We start from the raw sequence: 19,516 nt of genomic DNA on the forward strand, positions 1-19,516 counted from the left end.
TAGTTTATTAAATAACTGGTGTTAAAATAACATATCTTGTAGCTCATGTTGCTCGTCTCTCCCTCCCCCCCACCACCACAAACAAACTCCATGCCACCTTGATTAAAGACTAGGGGGCACTCAATGAAGTTACATAGAAATACTTTTAAAACAAATAGGAGGAAATATTTTTATAGTTAATCTCAAACTTGCTGCTGGAGGATAACAGCAGTTAACATATCTGGTTTAAAAAAAATGGTTTTGAACAAGTTCCTGGAGGAAAAGTCCATAGTCTGTAATTGAGACAGACATGGGGAAGCCACTGCTTGCCCTGGGATTGGTAGCATGGAATGTTGCTACTATTTGGATTTCTCCTAGGTACTTGTGACCTGGATTGGCCACTGTTAGAAACAGGATACTGGGCTAGACAGTCTTATCTACTATAATAATTTGCACCTCCAACGTTCTGAAGCTGACTGCCAGGAAGTTGAAGCCCGGTTCGTAATGTCGGAAGCCTTCCAGTGATGTCACCGTGTTGCCTGGGAAACCGTGACACGTCTCGAGCACGGGCGCTACGAGTTCACACCACCATCTCCATGGACCACGAGGTAAAAAGTTTTAAAGAACGTCCAGCACTTATGAATGGGAGGAGCAGCTGCACACGTCCTGCTTGCACTCTGAGGCCACAGAGAAAGAGGGAGGGAGGCGCGGGGTTGTGCAACTCGGACGACAGTGGGTGCATGGAACTCGGAGGGCACGGGACGAGAGAGGGAGGGAGGGGGGCCTGGAACTCCACCGGAAGGGGAGGGCCGGTCCTGGAACTCAAAGGGGAGGGGTTCCTGGAACTCAGAGAGGGAGGGAGGCAGGTAGGGGGGGGCTGGAACTCGGAGGAGGGAGGGATGGAGGTAGGGAGGGGGCCCTGGAACCTTGCTAACGCCCGTTTCCTTTCTGTTGGAAACGGGCCTCTTTTACTAGTGTTCAATATTTACAATGAACGAAGATACCAAAAAAGCAGAAGTCAAACAATTTTATGACAAACTACAAAATCATAAAAGAGAATAAGAACATAAAGAGTATCAGGCAGGGTCACAACATCAAGTTCCATCATGCTCTCGTAGGCAGTAACCAATTCAGGTCACTAAGAAGTATCTGGTAGTTAATGGAGAAATTCATTTGTTACTTGCTCCCTGAAGTAAGAGACAGCAATTCTCCAAGTCTACCTGGCTAATAAATTTGACAAATCCATTAACAATTATCATTGCAGGTGATGTCAATGCCAGATGGATGAGGATACTGTGGGTCCATCTGAATGATTGCTATAATTGTTATGAACACCTGTTTATACAACTTAATGCATAGCCTGAACACGAATGATTGAAGACATACATGGACAATCACCAAGTAGCACAATTAAAAATCAAATTACTTATATTGATTGTTGATAACAAATGCAGAAATAAAGAATGTGAAAAACTGACAATGGATTATATTATAACCCAGTTTGCATCAGCATAAATACCAAGTTAAGGAAAATAATGATTACACAAAAACAACACACATGAATGGCTAAAGAACAAAAACAGAATTTAGTAACAAAACTAAACTGAAGAAAGAGAAGAATATTTGGGAAAAGTTGAAAGGAAAAGAAGCAAATAGATAATTACAAGAATGTTAAATACAATGTCAGTGAAAATGGATCAAACTGCTGATTGAAGGGACCACCACAGCTAACATATACCTCAGGAATGTGTATTCTGCAGAAATGAGAAAGGAGTTAAATCTCTCATCAACTTGATGAATCAGAAAATTAGCCCTAAATAATCTAAAAAAATAAAAATTAAAATTAAACAAATAAAAAGAATTCCCAGAGGAAAGGCTTAAGAGGTCAGGGCTCTTCGGCTTGGTGAAAGAAATGGTCGAGGAGGGACATGATAGAGGACTAAAAAATCGTGACAGGAGTGGAATACATAGACATGAATAGATTGTTTTACTTATTGGGGACAGGCCACAAAGTTACATAGCAAAACGTTTAAAACAAATAGGAGAAAATATTTTTCACTCAATGAATAGTTAAGCTCTGGAACTCATTGCTGGAGGATGTGGTAAGAGCAGTTAAAAAAAAAGGTTTGGACAAGTTCCTGGAAGAAAAGTCCATAATCTGCTATTCAAATAGACAATGGGAAAGCCAGTACTAATCCCTGGGATTTGTAGCATGGAGCTTGCTACTCTTTGGGATTCTGCCAGGTACCTGGATTGGCTACAGGACAGAGCATCAGTCTAATTCAATATGGCTATTCTTAGGTAAGACTTCCTTATTAATATTTTCATCTCATTTCTCAAAAACAGCAGAGCCCTAACACATTACAGGTGTGCCACTGGACATAGCACATGGACAAAAGAAGGTAAATAGACTGGGGTTATAGATACCCAGTTACAAAGATAATTGCCCACAGAATGTCAAGATGTTTTAGCCCAATACGTCACCAGTTGCTAAACAGTATTTTAACCAGAGAGTTGGAACCTAAGTATGACATGAATATAGCAGTGCCCTTTTCCCTCCAATTCTAGGTACTGTATTTGTAAGTGAGAATAGATAAACCCTCTGCATTCCTTTTCTGCACTCTGGGAATGCATCCAAAGAGCATTGTCTATTGCTCCACCAAGTAGTAACTGTAGGGCATCCCTTGGATTACAACTGGACGTCTTAGGATTCTCATCAGGAAAGGTTTGTGAACACTTTACAATGTGTTATAGGTTACACAATATCACCATCAGTATTGTTAGGCTGTTTCAGGGAGGGGGGAGTGACACTCTTGTATACTGACACAGGGCTGATAATGAATAGTGTAAGAGCAGGGACAGTCCCAAAGTGCCTGGTGAAGAGTTTGCACCTGTGGCTGTCATACTAAGGGAAGGGCCTATGAAACCTTTGATATGATCTCATTTTATTGGGTTGTACTGCAATATAAAAAAAAAAGTCATTTTATGACAGTTGAACTCTATTTTGGAAGAAAAGAGCTAACACCCAGATTTTGTATAGATCTCAGAAAGTTAGGTGCTCAATTTTGGGCATGGATCACAGATCTGAATGCAAAGTGATTGGTTAAATTGGCGCTAACAATCGGTAATTGGTGTTTACAAGCACTTGTTAGTAATTAGGAATTACATGCTGATCTGCCCTACACCCCACTCTATAACATGCACACCTAAGTTTTATAACATGTAGCTCCAAAGGGGGTGTGGCCATAGAACAGGCTTTTCCTCCCAGGAGTCACTCCATTCCCTTAATCATTTTTGGCGAACCTTCTCTGCATCTTTTATAATTTCACTATATTCTGAAATGTAGCAACCAGACTCATACCCAATGGACAAGGCATTATGATATTTTATTTCATTCTCAATTACTTTTCTAAAAATTCCTATCATTTGGGACCAGCCTCTTTTGGGCAAAAGCTCTGCAATCTTGATTTGCACCTTTTTTCTCCCCAGCTCACTTAGCCCACTCACTGCAGTCACAGTCCTGGATTCGTTCCAGGTTCTTGCAATAATTTATTTACTAGTAAAAAAGGCCCGTTTCTGACACAAATGAAACGGGCGCTAGCAAGGTTTTCCTCGGAGTGTGTATGTTTGAGAGAGTGTATGTGCGAGTGTGTGTGTGTGTGTGTGAGAGAGAGTGAATGTGCGAGTGTGTGTGAGAGTGAATGTGCGAGTGTGTGTGTGAGAGAGAGTGAATGTGCGAGTGTGTGTGTGAGAGAGTGAGTGAGTCTGGGTGCGAGTGTGTCTGTGTGTGAATGAGAGTGTGTGCAAGTGCGTATGTGAGACACAGTGTGAGTGTTTCACACAGATACAGTGTGTGCGAGAGAGTGTGTGTGAGGACACAGACTCTCTGTGAGACTGAGTATATGAGACCAAGAGAGTGTGTGAGTGACTGTGTGACACATAGTGAATGTGATACAGTGTGAGACATAGAGAGGCATATTTTCAAAGCACTTAGCCTTCCAAAGTTCCATAGGTTTCTATGGAACTTTGGAAGGCTAAGTGCTTTGAAAATATGCCTCAGAGTGTGTGAGAGACACATTGTGTGAGAGTGAGAGAGAGAAAGACATTGACTGTGAGAGAGAGAGAGTGTGTGTGTGACAGAGATACCTCCCCCCCCCCTCTCTGGTGTCAGCCCCCCCCCCTCTCTCTGGTGTCTGAGCATTACTGTGCAGGACGCTGAGCTCTGGCTGTGCTTCAAGGAACTGACTGATTCTATTTAATAGAATGCACCTCCAACATTCTGAAGCCGAGAAACCTTGTGTGGTTGGTCACTTCTGCTTGTGACGAACCCGGAAGTACGTGATGTCAATTCAGGAGATGGATACAGAGAGCAGGAATGCCTCAGCCATGCAGTCAGCTTCAGAATGTTGGAGACGCATTTTATTATATAGGATTTGTTGCATTTGTACCCCACATTTTCCCACCTCTTTGTAGGCTCAATGTGGCTTACATGGTACCGTAAAGGCGTTTGCCCAGTCCAGTAAGGAACAAATACAGTGTGATGTATGGTAGGATAAGGTTCATTGTTACAGACACATTTACGGAATCGTAAGATCATGGGCTCTACATTTCATCCTGGGTGTCACCACTGTGTCATGACTGACTTTCTACCTCTGTTGCACCTCCAGCTTTGGAAGACCTGAGCCAGGAATCAAAGCCATGTCCCTTCACATGGCTATATCTAAGCCCAAGCTGTTTTCTCCCCCCATAATCGCAGGTCACTTTATTCACTACACCTGAATTTGGGTGAATCAAACTTTGGATGCCCAGATTTTAACTGTGATACTGAAAACTAAGGGGTCTGTTTACGAAGCAACGCTACTGGCTGTCCATGCGCTAGTGCCGACACAGCCCAAAGTGAATGGGCCGTGTCAGCACTAGCGCATGAACAGCCACAAGCACTGCTTAGTAAACCACAGCATAAATTATCAGAATATTTATTTAGCAGCACACATTCTAGATACTGTAAATTTGTATTTATTTCACCAACCAAGTTCATTTAAAGATAATTATGTTAGTTTCTGAGAATTTACAATAGAGAAACAGAACAAGGAATGGGACAGAACTTTAGAATAAATAAGATTCTTCATATACGCTAACATTTGAAATAGAAAATTGCTGAACTCCTATTATCAGATGGAAGCCTGTAATGTAATTGTGTGGTTTCATTGTCAGAATAGCGCTATTTGTAGTAAAGGGAGCAGTCTATTAAGCTGTTCTTGGACAGAGCCACTTAATCAGTCTTTTTGTCTGGAACTTCCGTTGGTCCATTTGTATCTCTCCCGAAGTTTGTTCCCATGCTTTCAGGCTGAAACAAGAAACAAAAAACACATCACAGTAATATACCATTCCAAAAAGCCGCTTGGTTTCACTCTTATTTCTATGGTTTTTTTTTCCAAGTCTGTGTAATGAAGGTGATGTCAGCTTCATACCCTCTTTCTTGAAGGGCTCCCCAAGGTTCCACCCCATTTCCAACTTTACTTCATATATTTATATCTCCATTAGCAATTTTAATGCAAGACTTGGAAATCAATGTATATACTTACATGCTGACAATATCCACCTATTGTTCGCCCATGATTCCTGGACTCCCTTATTCCAAGCTATTTTGCACAGTAGCTTGGACAGAATTTCTACCTAGATTCCCCCCCCCCCCCCCCCCCCCCCAAGTCAGACCCTTTGGCTCTAAAAAGTTGAAATAACAAACCTTTCCAACCATGTATGAGCAATACAAAGAGCCTAAAACTTCTAGGTGTTGAGCTGGACCCTTACCTGCAACTGGATTTGCAAGTGCGAGTGGTCACCAAGTGGATGTTCTACGCAATGTGGAGACTGCTGTGCATTAGGTTTTGTCTCACCAGAGAGCTCTTCCGCATACTCGTTCACTGGTTAATTCTATCTCACCTTGACTACTGCAGCGGGATTTACGCGAGCCACCAGGAGCAACTACTGAGAAAGTTCCAGACTGCCCAGAACACTGCTGCAAGACTCATCCTGGGCAAATTGCGCATGGTTCCCGCACAGCCTCTACGTCTCAATCTACACTGGCTCCCAGTAAGACAGCGAATCGTTTTCAAGCTCTGCACCTTAACGCATAAAATTATTTACGGTCTAGCTCCGGAATACATGATTCCTTTAATAGACCTCCCACCTAGAAATGCCATCAACACAGCCCGCACCTATCTCCAACTTCATTATCCGTCTTGCCGGGGTGTCAAATACAAGCTTCTTTTTGCCTCTACTTTTCACTACTCCAGCCCGAAGACTTTTTGAAAAAACTTACTCCATTAGTAATTCTGCTGTTTAGTCACCCTAATGGTTGTTAGTGTTCTCTCCTTATTCTGCTGTAAAATTCATGTGTTGTACTTCTCTACTTTTGTAATTCATGTAAGCCACATTGTGCCTGCATTTGTGGGAAAATGTGGGGTATAAATGAACCATAAATAAATAAATACTTCTTAAGGAACTTCTTCAATCTCTGGGTATCATTTTTGATGGAAAAATTCTTTACCTGTTAATTTTCTCTCTTTTAGTTCTTGTGTCCACCCAAGAGTGGATGGAGTCGGAGAAATAAAATAGCTCATTGTGATTTGCCCCCTTAAGGGCACTGTGAAGGCACAGATATTAATATTTCAACTGACAAAGCAATTCACAATCCATTCTGATTAACTATCATAAGCAATCTGTGACTCCTTGTGGATGAAATACATATGCTGCTCCTCTCTAAAAATGCAGAGAAACCTTAGAGAGGCTGCAGTTTGTGTTCCTGAAGAGAAACAGAAGCTTGAGGTATTCCAAAGAAAGAGGGCATGTTAAGGAGTGGAGGAGTGGCCTAATGGTTAGAGCACCGGTCTAACCATTTGGGCAAGTCACTTAACCCTCCATTGGTACAAACTTAAATTGTGAGCCCTCCTGGGACAGGGAAATACTCAGTGTACCTGAATGTAACTCACCTGAGATACTACTGAAAAAGGTGTGAGCAAAATTCAAATAAATAATAATGATATGCAATGGAACAAAATCAGCGAATTACACGTGAACACCTGGAGAAGGCCAACCTAACAGTTGATGGCAACATATTATAGTGATATAATTGTAGCTGCACAGTTTGGTGAAGGAAATAGAGCAAAACTCAGATATTACCATGAAGAAATGTAGACCACCACCTGCTGGATGAAGAGAACATGGTTTCACTTTCTTTGATGCTGCAGCTCGGGAAAGAGGTGTCTTTGTGCCAATGACTACTCCGAGTGGTTTATTTGATAACAACTTATTTGTTAGACCTTCTTTTTTAATCCTGCTAACATAAAGACATCTTAACTAGGACTCCTGATGAAGGCATTGATGCTGAAACACAGCCCGTGTTGAGTCCCGTGTCCCACTACAATTATTAATCCTCAGCATACTTGATGAAATCCTGGTTCACCTGTTGGGTCCTTCCCACTGTTTCTCTTCTGAGTAAGTGTTGTGTGGGATCATCTTGATTTTCTTCTTTCTTTGAGAACATAGTAAATCCAGAACATCTGAAATAAATCATTGTAGAAGGTAACTGGTAGAAGAAAGCAGAACTCCCATGACCTAGCAGGGGAATATTCCTGAAAAATAGGAAAAAGCAGAGATGTGCCAGGGTCGGTTTCTGGACTAGTCAGGTAAGGACTAAAGGAAATAAAATCAGCAGGTAAGATGTAATTTTCTCTTCCCTAGAATCCTTACTAGACCAGCCCAGAACATGTGGGATGTAGCAAAGCACTTCTAAATATCAGAGGGACCAGCAAAGTCCGTCTGGACAACCACTTCCAGAGCCAAAGAAGTAGACAGTTCCAGAGAACAGGGAAATAATGTGAACTAGTAGTTACACCGTTGCATTTGAAAAAGAAGGATAATCTCCTTGAAAATAACCTCCCCGACCATGGCTACCAACTACAGAGAAGACCTATAATGCGGGAATGTAAAAATAATAAAATAAAAGAGGAACTTCTTCAGACCAACTGCAAGAATGATGTTGAAGAAGCTCTGAACCCTTCAGAGACTATCAGTGCTGAAGCAGGAAACACCCCGAAGGGATAGAAATCCTACAGTGGCAGACGGATTTCCAGAAATATTGAAGGAATATCCAGGCTTTTCAGAACAGAATGAGGGATTAAGAAGATCAGTAGAACCACTCGCAAGATGCCATATCCATGAAAGGAAAATTGTGCAAGAACAGTACAAGTATGTACCTAGAAGGTGTATATTATGAACCATTCCCTACACTTTGGTTCAGGGTATGAAAAAGACAGTATTTATTTATTTGTTACATTTGTATCCCACATTTTCCCAACTATTTGCAGGCTCAATGTGGCTTACATAATACCGGAGAGGCGTTTTGCAGACTCCGGTGTGAACAAACGCAATGTGATGTTGTGATAAGATAAAGTTCATGTAGCATTGCCATATTAAGGAATTGTGCAATGGTAGAGTTACTACTACTACTACTTAACATTTCTAGAGCGCTACTAGGGTTACGCAGCGCTGTACAATTTAACAAAGAGAGACAGTCCCTGCTCAAAGAGCTTACAATCTAATAGACAAGTGAACGGTCGGTCCGATAGGGGCAGTCAAATTGGGGCAGTCTGGATTCACTGAATGGTAAATAGTAGCAACAGTGGAGGAGTGGCCTAATGGGTAGGGTGGTGGACTTTGGTCCTGGGGAACTGAGGAACTGAGTTCGATTCCCGGCACAGGCAGCTCCTTGTGAGTCTGGGCAAGTCACTTAACCCTCCATTGCCCCATGTAAGCCGCATTGAGCCTGCCATGAGTGGGAAAGTGCAAGGTACAAATGTAACAAAAGTAAAATAGATACTATTGGAGATTCTACATGGAATGTTGCTACTATTGGAGATTCTATATGGAATGTTGCTACTATTGGAGATTCTACATGGAATGTTGCTACTATTGGAGATTCTACATGGAATGTTGCTATTCCACTAGCAACATTCCATTCCATGTAGAAGGCTGCGCAGGCTTCTGTTTCTGTGAGTCTGACGTCCTGCACATACGTGCAGGACGTCAGACTCACAGAAGCAGAAGCCTGTGCGGCCACATTGGTGATCTGCAAGGGCCGACTTCTACATGGAATGTTGGAATAGCAACATTCCATGTAGAATCTCAAATACTACTACTACTACTTAACATTTCTAGAGCGCTACTAGGGTTACGCAGCGCTGTACAATTTAACAAAGAGAGACAGTCCCTGCTCAAAGAGCTTAACAATCTAATAGACAAGTGAACGGTCGGTCCGATAGGGGCAGTCAAATTGGGGCAGTCTGGATTCACTGAACGGTAAGGGTTAGGTGCCGAACGCAGCATTGAAGAGGTGGGCTTTAAGCAAAGACTTGAAGACGGGCAGGGAGGGGGCTTGGCGTAAGGGCTCAGGAAGGTGGTTCCAAGCATAGGGTGAGGCGAGGCAGAATGAGCGGAGCCTGGAGTTGGCGGTGGTGGAGAAGGGTACTGAGAGGAGGGATTTATCCTGTGAACGGAGGTTACGGGCGGGAACGTAAGGGGAGATGAGGGTAGAAAGATAGTGAGGGGCAGCAGACTGAGTGCATTTGTAGGTAAGAAGGAGAAGCTTGAATTGAATGCGGTATCTGATCGGAAGCCAGTGAAGTGAGTTGAGTTATGTTCATACGTACTTTAGTTTTGTTGTGTTGCAGAGATCAGGTATTTAAGTTGGATCGGTAGGGTATGCTTTTTTAAACAGGTTGGTTTTTAGTGATTTCCGGAAGTTTAGGTGGTCGTACGTCATTTTCAAGGCTTTTGGTAGTGCATTCCACAGTTGCGTGCTTATGCAGGAGAAACTGGATGCGTAGGTTGATTTGTATTTAAGTCCTTTGCAGCTTGGGTAGTGCAGATTTAGAAATGTACGTGTTGATTCGGATGAGTTTCTGGTTGGTAGGTCGATCAAGTCTGTCATGTATCCCGGGGCTTCGCCATAGATGATTTTGTGAACCACGATGCAGATTTTGAAAGCAATGCGTTCTTTGATTGGGAGCCAGTGTAGCGTTTCGCGGAGGGGTTTTGCGGTTTCAAATCACGTTTTTCCAAATATAAGCCTAGCTGCCGTGTTTTGTGCGGTCTGAAGTTTCTTTAAGGTTTGTTCTTTGCATCCCGCATAAATTCCATTGCAGTAATCTACGTGGCTTAGTACCATTGATTGTATCAGGTTGTGAAATGTTTCCCTTGGGAAAAGTTGTTTCAAGTGTTTGAGTTTCCACATTGAATGGAACATTTTTTTTGTTGTGGATGCCTTTGGGCAAGGCAGGGTGAGACTATTACTCCCTTCCCCACTAGAGGGCGAGGGAAGGATGAAGCTCAGTTTCCCTGGCTTCACCATCTTACTATATAAATGAAGAGTGACCGACGTGCTGCAAATGCGCGTCACGTCACAAATCTCTTCCTACGTGCCATGCATCCTGGGCGGGGACTCAGCCATCGCACAGACTAGCCTCTCCTGACAGCCGGTAGTCGTTCGTTGGTTTTCGCCGAACGAGCGAAGAACTCGGCGAACAAGAAAGGCGGCGTGGCGGAGAAAGCCAAATCCCCCCCCCACACACACACACATTAGCAGCACCCCCCTCCCCTTCCCGAAACAGCGTGGTCAGATGGAGTCACATTTTTTGTTACTGAAAGGTAGGGACATTGAAGCTCCGGGGGCGTGCAGGGGGAACAGCTGCGGCTTTGCACAGTTCTCTTCTCCCAGGTTGCAGTTGGCAAATGTGTGCAGCCTGCTGCTTTCCTCTCACCGATGTACGGGGGTGGCAGTGGCTTAGGTTTTTTTATTCCCCCCCCCCCCCCCCCGGTGCTTACAGTGGAACAGCTTCCCACTCCCAGAACTAACGACTGGGTCCGGTGCAAGAGTGGAGAGGCTGAAGGCAGCAGCAGTGGTTCTCTTGCCTTACACTTGCTCCTGTCAGCCCTCCAATTTTTGCCTTTAGCTCTGCAGCTATGAAGGCATGCTGTTCCTTTCAGCATGTCTGCAGGCTGCAGCACTAAAGATGAAGTCAGAGGGCTGAGAGGAGCAGGTATAAGAAGAGAGAGAGAACGTGGACTGTGGGGGGGGGGGGGGGGGGGGGAGGAGTGAGGGTTCAGGAGTGAACAGAGAGAGAGAAAGGGGACCACGGGGAGGGGCAGGGATTCAGGAGAGCAGGAAAAATTGCTGATAGATGGAGGGCAGAGAGAGAGAGATGTTTGAGAGGGACAGATGCTGGAAATAGGAGATGAAAAACACAAGGGAGACTGTGGTCATGGAGTGGAAGGGAGAAATGGTGCCCATGGATGGCAGGGGAGAAATGGTACCCATGGAGGGGAAGTAAAGAGAAGAAAACAGGAGGAGACTGTGATCGGGAAGGGAAGAAATGATACCCATGGAGGGGAAGGGACCTGGAGAGAAGAGAGCCAGGAGGAGAACAACAGAAATTTTGCCCATTGTAACGGGCTTTACGGCTTGTCAGTATATAATTCCCCCCAGCTGTGAGAAGGGGCGAGCAGATTTCCTGGAGGCTCTCAGTCACCAGGGGAAAGGAGAGACGAAGGGAGAGAGAGATTCCATGGAGTATGTGGAGGAAGGAAGCAGCCTGCCACTAGAGCTGCCTAAGGGAGAGGAGCCAGCTACCATGGAGTGGGAGAATTCAAAGGTTGCCCTGCCCAGCACTTGAAGGCAGTGGAGGAGGCCACATCGGGCGTGGTGCTGAGAGGTGGGAGAAACTGCCAACCCTGCTCCTTACTGGGTTCCCTCTGTGCTGTGAAAAGGCAGGTGATTTGTGGTATTGGTGTGATGTGCAAAGACTGCCCATGAAGATTTGTTCTGAACTGTTGTGCTATATTGGAAGTGTGCCGAACTCTTACTAAACCCTTCTGAAGGAGGGGGGAAGGGAAAGCTAATGCCCTAATACAGGACCTGAGGTCTTGATGAGCCGAGCGTTTGCTGAGGGATTCTGGGACCTGGACTGTACCTTTTTATCTTTTGAAGATTATCTTATGAGGACTGTACCTTTTTCTTTTGAAGACTTTATTAAGAGGGCTGTACCTTTTGTTATGAAGAATTAATTAGGATTTTTGGTATGAAATTGCCTTGACAATAAAATACATTGGCCCTGAGTCCCAGTATCAGCAGTATTCTGTCCAGGAACCCTGGGAACCCGCAGGCTTGCCGGCTCCACCCAAGAGGAATAAGCGGACCCCCCTTTATAAAACGCCGAGACGCTCATTATATTTCTGAGGGCATGTCGGTGTTTACCACCAGCTGATTTCTACAGCGAGCTAAAAACGCTACCGCGACTTAGTAAAAGACCCACTAACAGGCACATTAGTAAAAAGGGCCCTTGCACAGCTACTGTCAAAAGTATTAGAGTAGAAGAGAATAAAAGTCAGCTTTCAGAACTGTGTTAACATGTGCAATTGCCCTTTTTATTTTTCCTCAGACAGCTACAGCAGACAAAAAGAAAATTCAGAAAAACCATATTTCCATTTGTAATTGTGAATCACATAGGCAGGCATTACTAAAAGGCTGAACCATATCAGAAATGCAGAAGTTTTATCAACTCTAGTATCATATGCAAAATGTTTCTTACTTAGGCAGCTCTGTGTCTATTTATTTTATAATCATCATAAGGTAGGAAACTGTCCCCTCAAGGGATACTCTTGCAAAATAACTGAAAGAATTCAAGAAATTCATTAAAGAAACCCAGGAAAGAACTTGCGTGAAAGACCATCTCAGAAGGTCCTGAACCAAGAAAATGTTGGCCATAAAACAGAAATGCAAAATATCTGCTATTACCATACTTTTGTAACAGAAGACAGAACAGCAGGACTGACTTAAGGTCTCCTCTGAAGAGTGAGAAACCCAGACCAATGTATAGCTCTCACTGCAGCAGAAACAGTCTGATGCAAATAAAAACAGAGCACGAGGCACATGCAGCCCATTGCTGCACTGGATTCTTCCAATAACCAAACTGGTAGAACAATAAAGTGAGAGAACCGGAATCACCATCAGCTTGGCAGGCAAAAGCCTCCTGCAGCCATAAGGAACGCTATTAACAGTCTTACCTCAGAGATCAAATGTACACCACCTTATCCAACTTTACAACCAAGGGCCTGATGCACAAAACTCCCTGATAAAAACAGTATGCATTTAGATCCTCAGTAGAACTTACCGATTTGGAAATTGTGAGCAAAGCTCAAAGGAAATCACATGCAAATGAGGTGCGCACAATTTCAGCGAGCAGCTCGGTAGGGACAGCGCCTAGCACATGCACAGAACAGTCTCTTGGTAAGTGTCCCTGTTCTGTGCATGTGCTAGGGCTGGTGTACTCTTTCCTTCCCCTAAAGTATTTGCTGACGCCACTGTTCCCCTATCTTCTTTCCCTTGCAGTGCTCTGGTGCTGGCTCCACCTTTGTCCTGCAGCTTACTTGCCTTTCCTCTGACCCCGAACGGTAAAATCCACACATTAGATGTTGAATAATGTGATTGCTAAACTGGCTAGAACTTGTTTAAATCAGACGTTGGTCCCAGAGTCAGCGCCCTACATATTCAAGTAAATTGGCTTAAATCTGTACAAAGAATAGGGTTGACCTGACACCTTTGTGTCTGCCTTGAATAGGTCAGTTGTTTCTAATCCGGTTTCCGTGCAGAAAATCCTGCGCCTCAACTGCTGTTTCCACAATGCTCAGACAGCTCATATGTGAGTCTGTAACCGACATCCATATGCCTTAGCTGCTGTAAATAGCAATGCTGCAGGCCTCCGACCACTGTCGTTGCTTAGAAGTATCTCAATGCCAAAGAGTCTCCACTGAGGAGGAGTTAGAGGGAAGGGACTCAGCATTATCAAGTTTCCTTTCCTTCTGCTTTTTCTTCTTATGTCAGAAGGAAACTTAAACAGAATGCCCATGTAGCATGACCAATCCAGGACATGCATGGTGAACCATCATCATCCGCTGGAGACAGAAAAATACTAGTATTTGGGCCTTCACGGTACCCTTAAGGGGTAAATCACAGAGAACTATTTTTTTTTCTCCATTTCTATCCACTGGTGGGTGGATACAACACCCACATGTTCCAAGTGGTGTAGTTTAGGACACCAAGGAAATATTTTTTTGCTCCTCACATTTCTATAGTTCAATGTTCCTTTTAGAAGATTTACTCCTTAAAACTGTTTCTTGATGTTTGGACTTTGAAGACACTTGTCCATGCTTTAGTACTTGATCTACTAGACTACTGCCAATGCCTTTCTGGCCAGCGTTGCACAGTGATCAAAGGAGAAACTCCAAACCTCATGACTGTGCGTAAAACCAGCAGTCAGAGGTGAGGATGCCCCCCCCCCCCCCCGGCAGTAATTTCAGATTTAGCATATGCCCATAACGCCTGGATGAATTATTTCCTCCCACGCGTGCTGATCGGTCGCCACGCATGTAGCGCGTGAGCCCTTACTGCTAGATCAACGGATGGTGTTAAGGGCTTAGGCCGGTTTTAGAAGTGCGCTGGTTTCAGTTTTACTGCATGTCCTTTTCCCGTCACATTAAAGGAAAAAAAAAACTTTTTTGCAGATGCAGTAAATACTGGCCTGGCACGCACCTAACACACGTGCCTCCACTTTTTACCGTGGCTTAGTAAAAGAGCCCCTAAGAGCTTTGAAAATGAGCCCCACAGTCTCCCCACTTTCAACTGGGCAGCACTGGTTGCCCATTCACAGTATGAGTCCTCACTCATTATGTCTATTACACAGGTTCCCCTCTATCTGACCTCTTGTTTAATCTCCTTCCATCCTTCTTGCACTCTCAGATCCTCCAATACCAATCTCCAGATGAACCCTTCTCTGGCTAAGATCAAACTAGATATTTCCTGAAGTACAGCGTTTAATTGTCAGGCTCCTGTCATTTGGAATTCCCTTCTAGTAGATCTTCATACCCATGCTTCCTTTATGAGATTTAAAGCCTCTGCTAAAGCCTGGTTGTTTGCTAAAACATTTGAGATGGTTGTAATGGTTCCTCTCCCCATATCTCTCGTACCCTCACTTCTGTTTAGGTTTATGCATTACCAAAACTTGTGTATGTTTACCATCTACGTTAGTATGATTTTTTTTTTTTACCGTTCCAATTTTCTGGTTTTTCTAAACCTCCATTTCACACTTTTCTCCATCTTATACTGTTGGTTTAATTTTGCAATGATCAGCACCAGAAGTCTATTGGGGCAGGAAAAGTAGTTACAATCCATATGTTTGTGGTACTGGTCTACCATCTGCAGTCATAATCCAGGCTGTTTTACATTTTCTACTTGAACAGTTTCTGAGCAAATCTTCCATGTCATACTAATAATTATAAGTATGTAAGCATAAGAGTATCCTTTCTGGAGGATACTCTTATGCTTACATACTTGTGACTGTGTTTCTATATTTATATGTATAGAATTTGTAGGAAACCAGTCCCTAATAATACCTACAGTTTATACTAATAATTATAGCAGAAAACTGCAAATCTTAGCTACCAGTCTGAACATTTTACCCATAAAGTCTTCAAACATTCAAGCATTTTTTTGTCCACCTAGATAAAAATATCCATACCTTGTAAGTTCCATTGCAGTCCCCTTTGCCTTGTTTGTGAGTCTGCTGAACATTTTGAACAGCTTTCTTGGGCCAAATGCGGTTGATTATTGGAGCGATGAATGGGTAGAGATATGGCTCCAAGAATTTCTTATAGACCCAAAGCACAACTGGAATGACGATACATGGAATGCACACCATGATGGCAGGACTAGAAGCGATGAAGTCTGCACTTACAAGAAGACAAAATGCATTCAAAATTTAGGAGATACTATTTGGTCTGATATAGTAGATGTTCTTGTAGGAGATAACTACCCACACTGGTGCAAAGTCCAGAGGTATATTTTAACTGCAGACTTTGAAATGTGCACAATTTCACTTTTGAAATTCTAACGAAAACTACTCAAACATCTACTACATCTGTTAGTTTATGCAGGTAGATTTTCTGAGAAAATAAAACACACACACACACACTTTTGAAAACAAGTGTAAACCCCAACTCCATCTCTTCTCACTATGAGGCCCTTTTATTAAGCTGTGGTAGTGCTTACCGCAGCAAAAAATGGCATACCGCAAGGCATGAGGCATCTCACGGTAACTTTGCCATGTGTTTGTGCTACCCACACGCTAAAAAAGTAAAATTTATTTTCTGGCGCAGGGGGCATGGCTGGGGGCTGAGTGTGGCTTGTCTATGCAAATCAGTTAGCATGTCAGCATTGCCACGCGCTAACTGATCAGTGCAGGTTTAGCACTTGAGTCCCTACCATCTACAAAATAGGTGCCAATAGCCAATGTTAATGGGGAAATTAGCATGTGACCAGTAATGGAAAAATCTGAAGCTCAGCCATGTCACCCCTGCAGTAAAAATGGCTTTAGCATGCGGGAAAGACCCACATAAGGGTGCGCTAAAGCCACTTTTTGCTGCAGCTTAGTAAAAACGCCCCTATGTATCATACTAAAAGGTATCCTTATAGCGTTCATAGTTAGAAAACCTACAATTCTGTTTCATTCACTTCCAAACACATTTACACAATGAGCTGAAACACAGCATCAGCATTTTTATTTATTTACACAGTCCTGACATTAGTATGTAGCAGGGCAGTTTACTATATAGTTTAGGGAGACAGCAATTAAAAATAAAGACGGCAGCAAGAGAAGAAAACACATGAAACGACTGTTGAAATAGTTGGGGTTTGACCAGGGTACAAACAAAATATTTATGACCCATATCATCCTCTATGGCATGGAGCAGATGGTACCTCAGAAGAGTAAAGGATGGCTAAGCTAAAAAAACAAACAAAAAAAAACTGGGTTCTACTTCAGTACCTGATTACCAAAATCAAGATGCAGAGCTGGCTGTGTATGCCACCTGGGTACTTGGTACTTCTTGGAATACCCAGACCAGGTGCCAATACTTTACACTAACCAGCGGTCACCTGCATGTTTACTGAAAATATGAATCAAGTGCTAAGCTGATGTATTTGCACCGTATATAGATATACAATCCAAATACCAAGATAAAACCTCCATTAATTTCAGAAGCCAACTGAAATTCAAGATCTGTTTTCTACCGGTCTCATCCTCCTAAACATGCAACAGGTTACCATAGGCTGCAGAATTTTTATAACGTAGAAATAGCTGAAAACAAAATTATAAAAATAAATCAAAACATACTATTTTTTGATTTATTTATATTAATTATCTTTAAAAGTGGACTAGCATGGCTACCACATTACTTCACTCAAGAAAAAAACATTAAAACAATTTGCTTAGTTTTGGATACTCTTATGCTATTAAAGGTACTCGGCTTCCAGACTGAGTACTATTTTTGTTTTGTATATTCCTTATATTTGTTCTTTATTAGTCTTCTGTTGCATTTTATTTTCAAGTGCTATACTTGTTTTATGTTTACCTAATTCTTAAAACATAAACATTAAAACCCTTGTACTTAAACGGAAAGAAAGGGCAAGATCTAGAAAACTACAGGGGTCTTTTACTAAAGCTTAGCTCAAGTTATCTGCAGCAGGGCCCATAGGAATAAAATACACTATGGGAATATATACTATGGGAAATGTAAAATCCATGAAATAGAAGCTGAAATGGGGAAGATGCGGACTTGGATTTAATAGCAATCACACGGAACCATGATAGGGATACGGTTATACCGGGATATAATCTATTCAGGAATGACAGGGATATCTGGTCCCATAAAATCTAGTTCTTCGCATAATCCCAGGGCAACAAGGTCTCTCATCCCAGACTATCCTCAATTCCAAACAAGGGGTTACACTTTCAATAATTAGTCACAATACATTAATGTCACCAATATCACTGACTAATACAATGTTTATACCAAAAGATTTGTGGGATCAGAAGTATTTTTATATTAAATGCTGGGTGGATGAAGATGATATCTGATACTCCATGATCCCCCAACGATGTGCTGTTCTTCTTCAGTGATTATCGGGATGTAAATTGGATTCTATGTTGTTTTTTTTTTTTTAAGTTCAAGTGTATTTATTAAGTTTTCAAAAAATATACAAACAAAAGAAACACAGTCCTAACCAGGGTGTCATAAAAAGTTCTATACAATGCAATATCCTTAAATATAGAATGCCATTACAGACGGTTAAAGAAGAACAAAACAGGCAGGTTTACTTATCAAGGAGTTTAATTCACAGCTGAAGTTTGACAAAATTTGGCTACTTGTTCCCACGTTTTATGAAATACCGGTAAAGAATCAGTACGTTCAGCTAGTATTTTTTCATATTTAAAAGGCATACATATCATAGCCCACGAAAAGCAAAAAGAAACCAGTTTGTACCTATATCTCCATTACAAGACCAGCACAAATTTGAAGATGTAGAAACAAGTCTGAAAGTGAAGAATTTATCAAAGTTTAGCAGTCGGTGATGAATACAAAGCAATGGCTACCAAAGTTAAACCATTTCAAAACTTGAAATAAAAATGGCCATTCAACATAATCAAATGCCTTTTCAGGGTCTAAAGAAATTACACAAGTTGGAATGTCAAGTTGTTTAGTCAGGTGTAACATATGACTAAAAACTCTAGAATTGTCTGATCCATATCTATTAGGCACAAAACCATTTTGTTCAGGAGCAATTAAATGACCAACTACTGATGTTAACCTATTAGCCAATACTTTAACAAAGATATAGGACGGTAATTACCAGTCAAAAGAGACTCCCTTCCTGGTTCTTCTAAAAGAATTACTCCAGCTTCTAACTGGATGTGCGGGGTTTGCTGAAACCTTGGAAGATTTGGAACATATAAAGGATCTGGAACTATTGAGCATATAACAGCTTTCCCGATATCAGTCAATAAGTATTTGAGAAGAACTTTTAGACACGTGAACTATTTGTATATGCTTAAAAAAATAGGGGGGGGGGGTGAGATGGTGTTATGAAATATTGTGGTGTATTTTCAAAGCACTTAGCCTTACAAAGTTCCATAGAAACCTATGGAACTTAGCCTCCCAAAGTGCTTTGAAAATATGCCTCTAAGTAACCTATGTAACTTTGAAAGTTACATAGGTTACTATGGAACTTTGTATGGCTAAGTGCTTTGAAAATGAGCCCCAATGTCTCAATAATTGTAAGAACGTGATTTTGTAATAAAGATTGTAATTTGAAACAGTGTATGAATGGGTTTTGAATGGTTATATACTTTGTATTTGGTATAACCACTGTATTAGTCAGTGATACTGGTGTCATCCCAGACTATAAAATAGAAGGCAGGATATTTCTTTTTCACCATAACAGTGAGATATCCCCACTAACGCTCACCTCTTTCTCTATCTATCTTCTTTTCAGCCTATATTCCAGTTGCGTCGTGCGAAGAACTTCCTAGCTGCCGGCTTGCCCTCTTCTACACTACGTATTACCAGGCAACCTCCGGAAGTCTCT

General features: G+C 42.2%; 1 protein-coding gene across 1 annotated transcript; it reads right to left on the minus strand.

The window, feature by feature from the left end:
- Nucleotides 1–4,974: 4,974 nt before the first annotated feature.
- On the minus strand, nt 4,975–19,500 carry C2H18orf32 (chromosome 2 C18orf32 homolog). Its single transcript, XM_030192933.1, has 3 exons — nt 19,397–19,500; nt 15,612–15,817; nt 4,975–5,326 (listed from the first exon to the last, which is right to left on the minus strand). Exons 2-3 carry the CDS (start codon nt 15,789–15,791, stop codon nt 5,252–5,254), a joined length of 255 nt encoding a protein of 84 aa, XP_030048793.1. The 5' UTR covers nt 15,792–15,817; nt 19,397–19,500; the 3' UTR covers nt 4,975–5,251.
- Nucleotides 19,501–19,516: the final 16 nt, after the last annotated feature.

The sequence above is a fragment of the Microcaecilia unicolor genome, chromosome 2 (assembly GCF_901765095.1).
Source record: "Microcaecilia unicolor chromosome 2, aMicUni1.1, whole genome shotgun sequence".
Taxonomy (NCBI): Eukaryota; Metazoa; Chordata; class Amphibia; order Gymnophiona; family Siphonopidae; genus Microcaecilia; species Microcaecilia unicolor.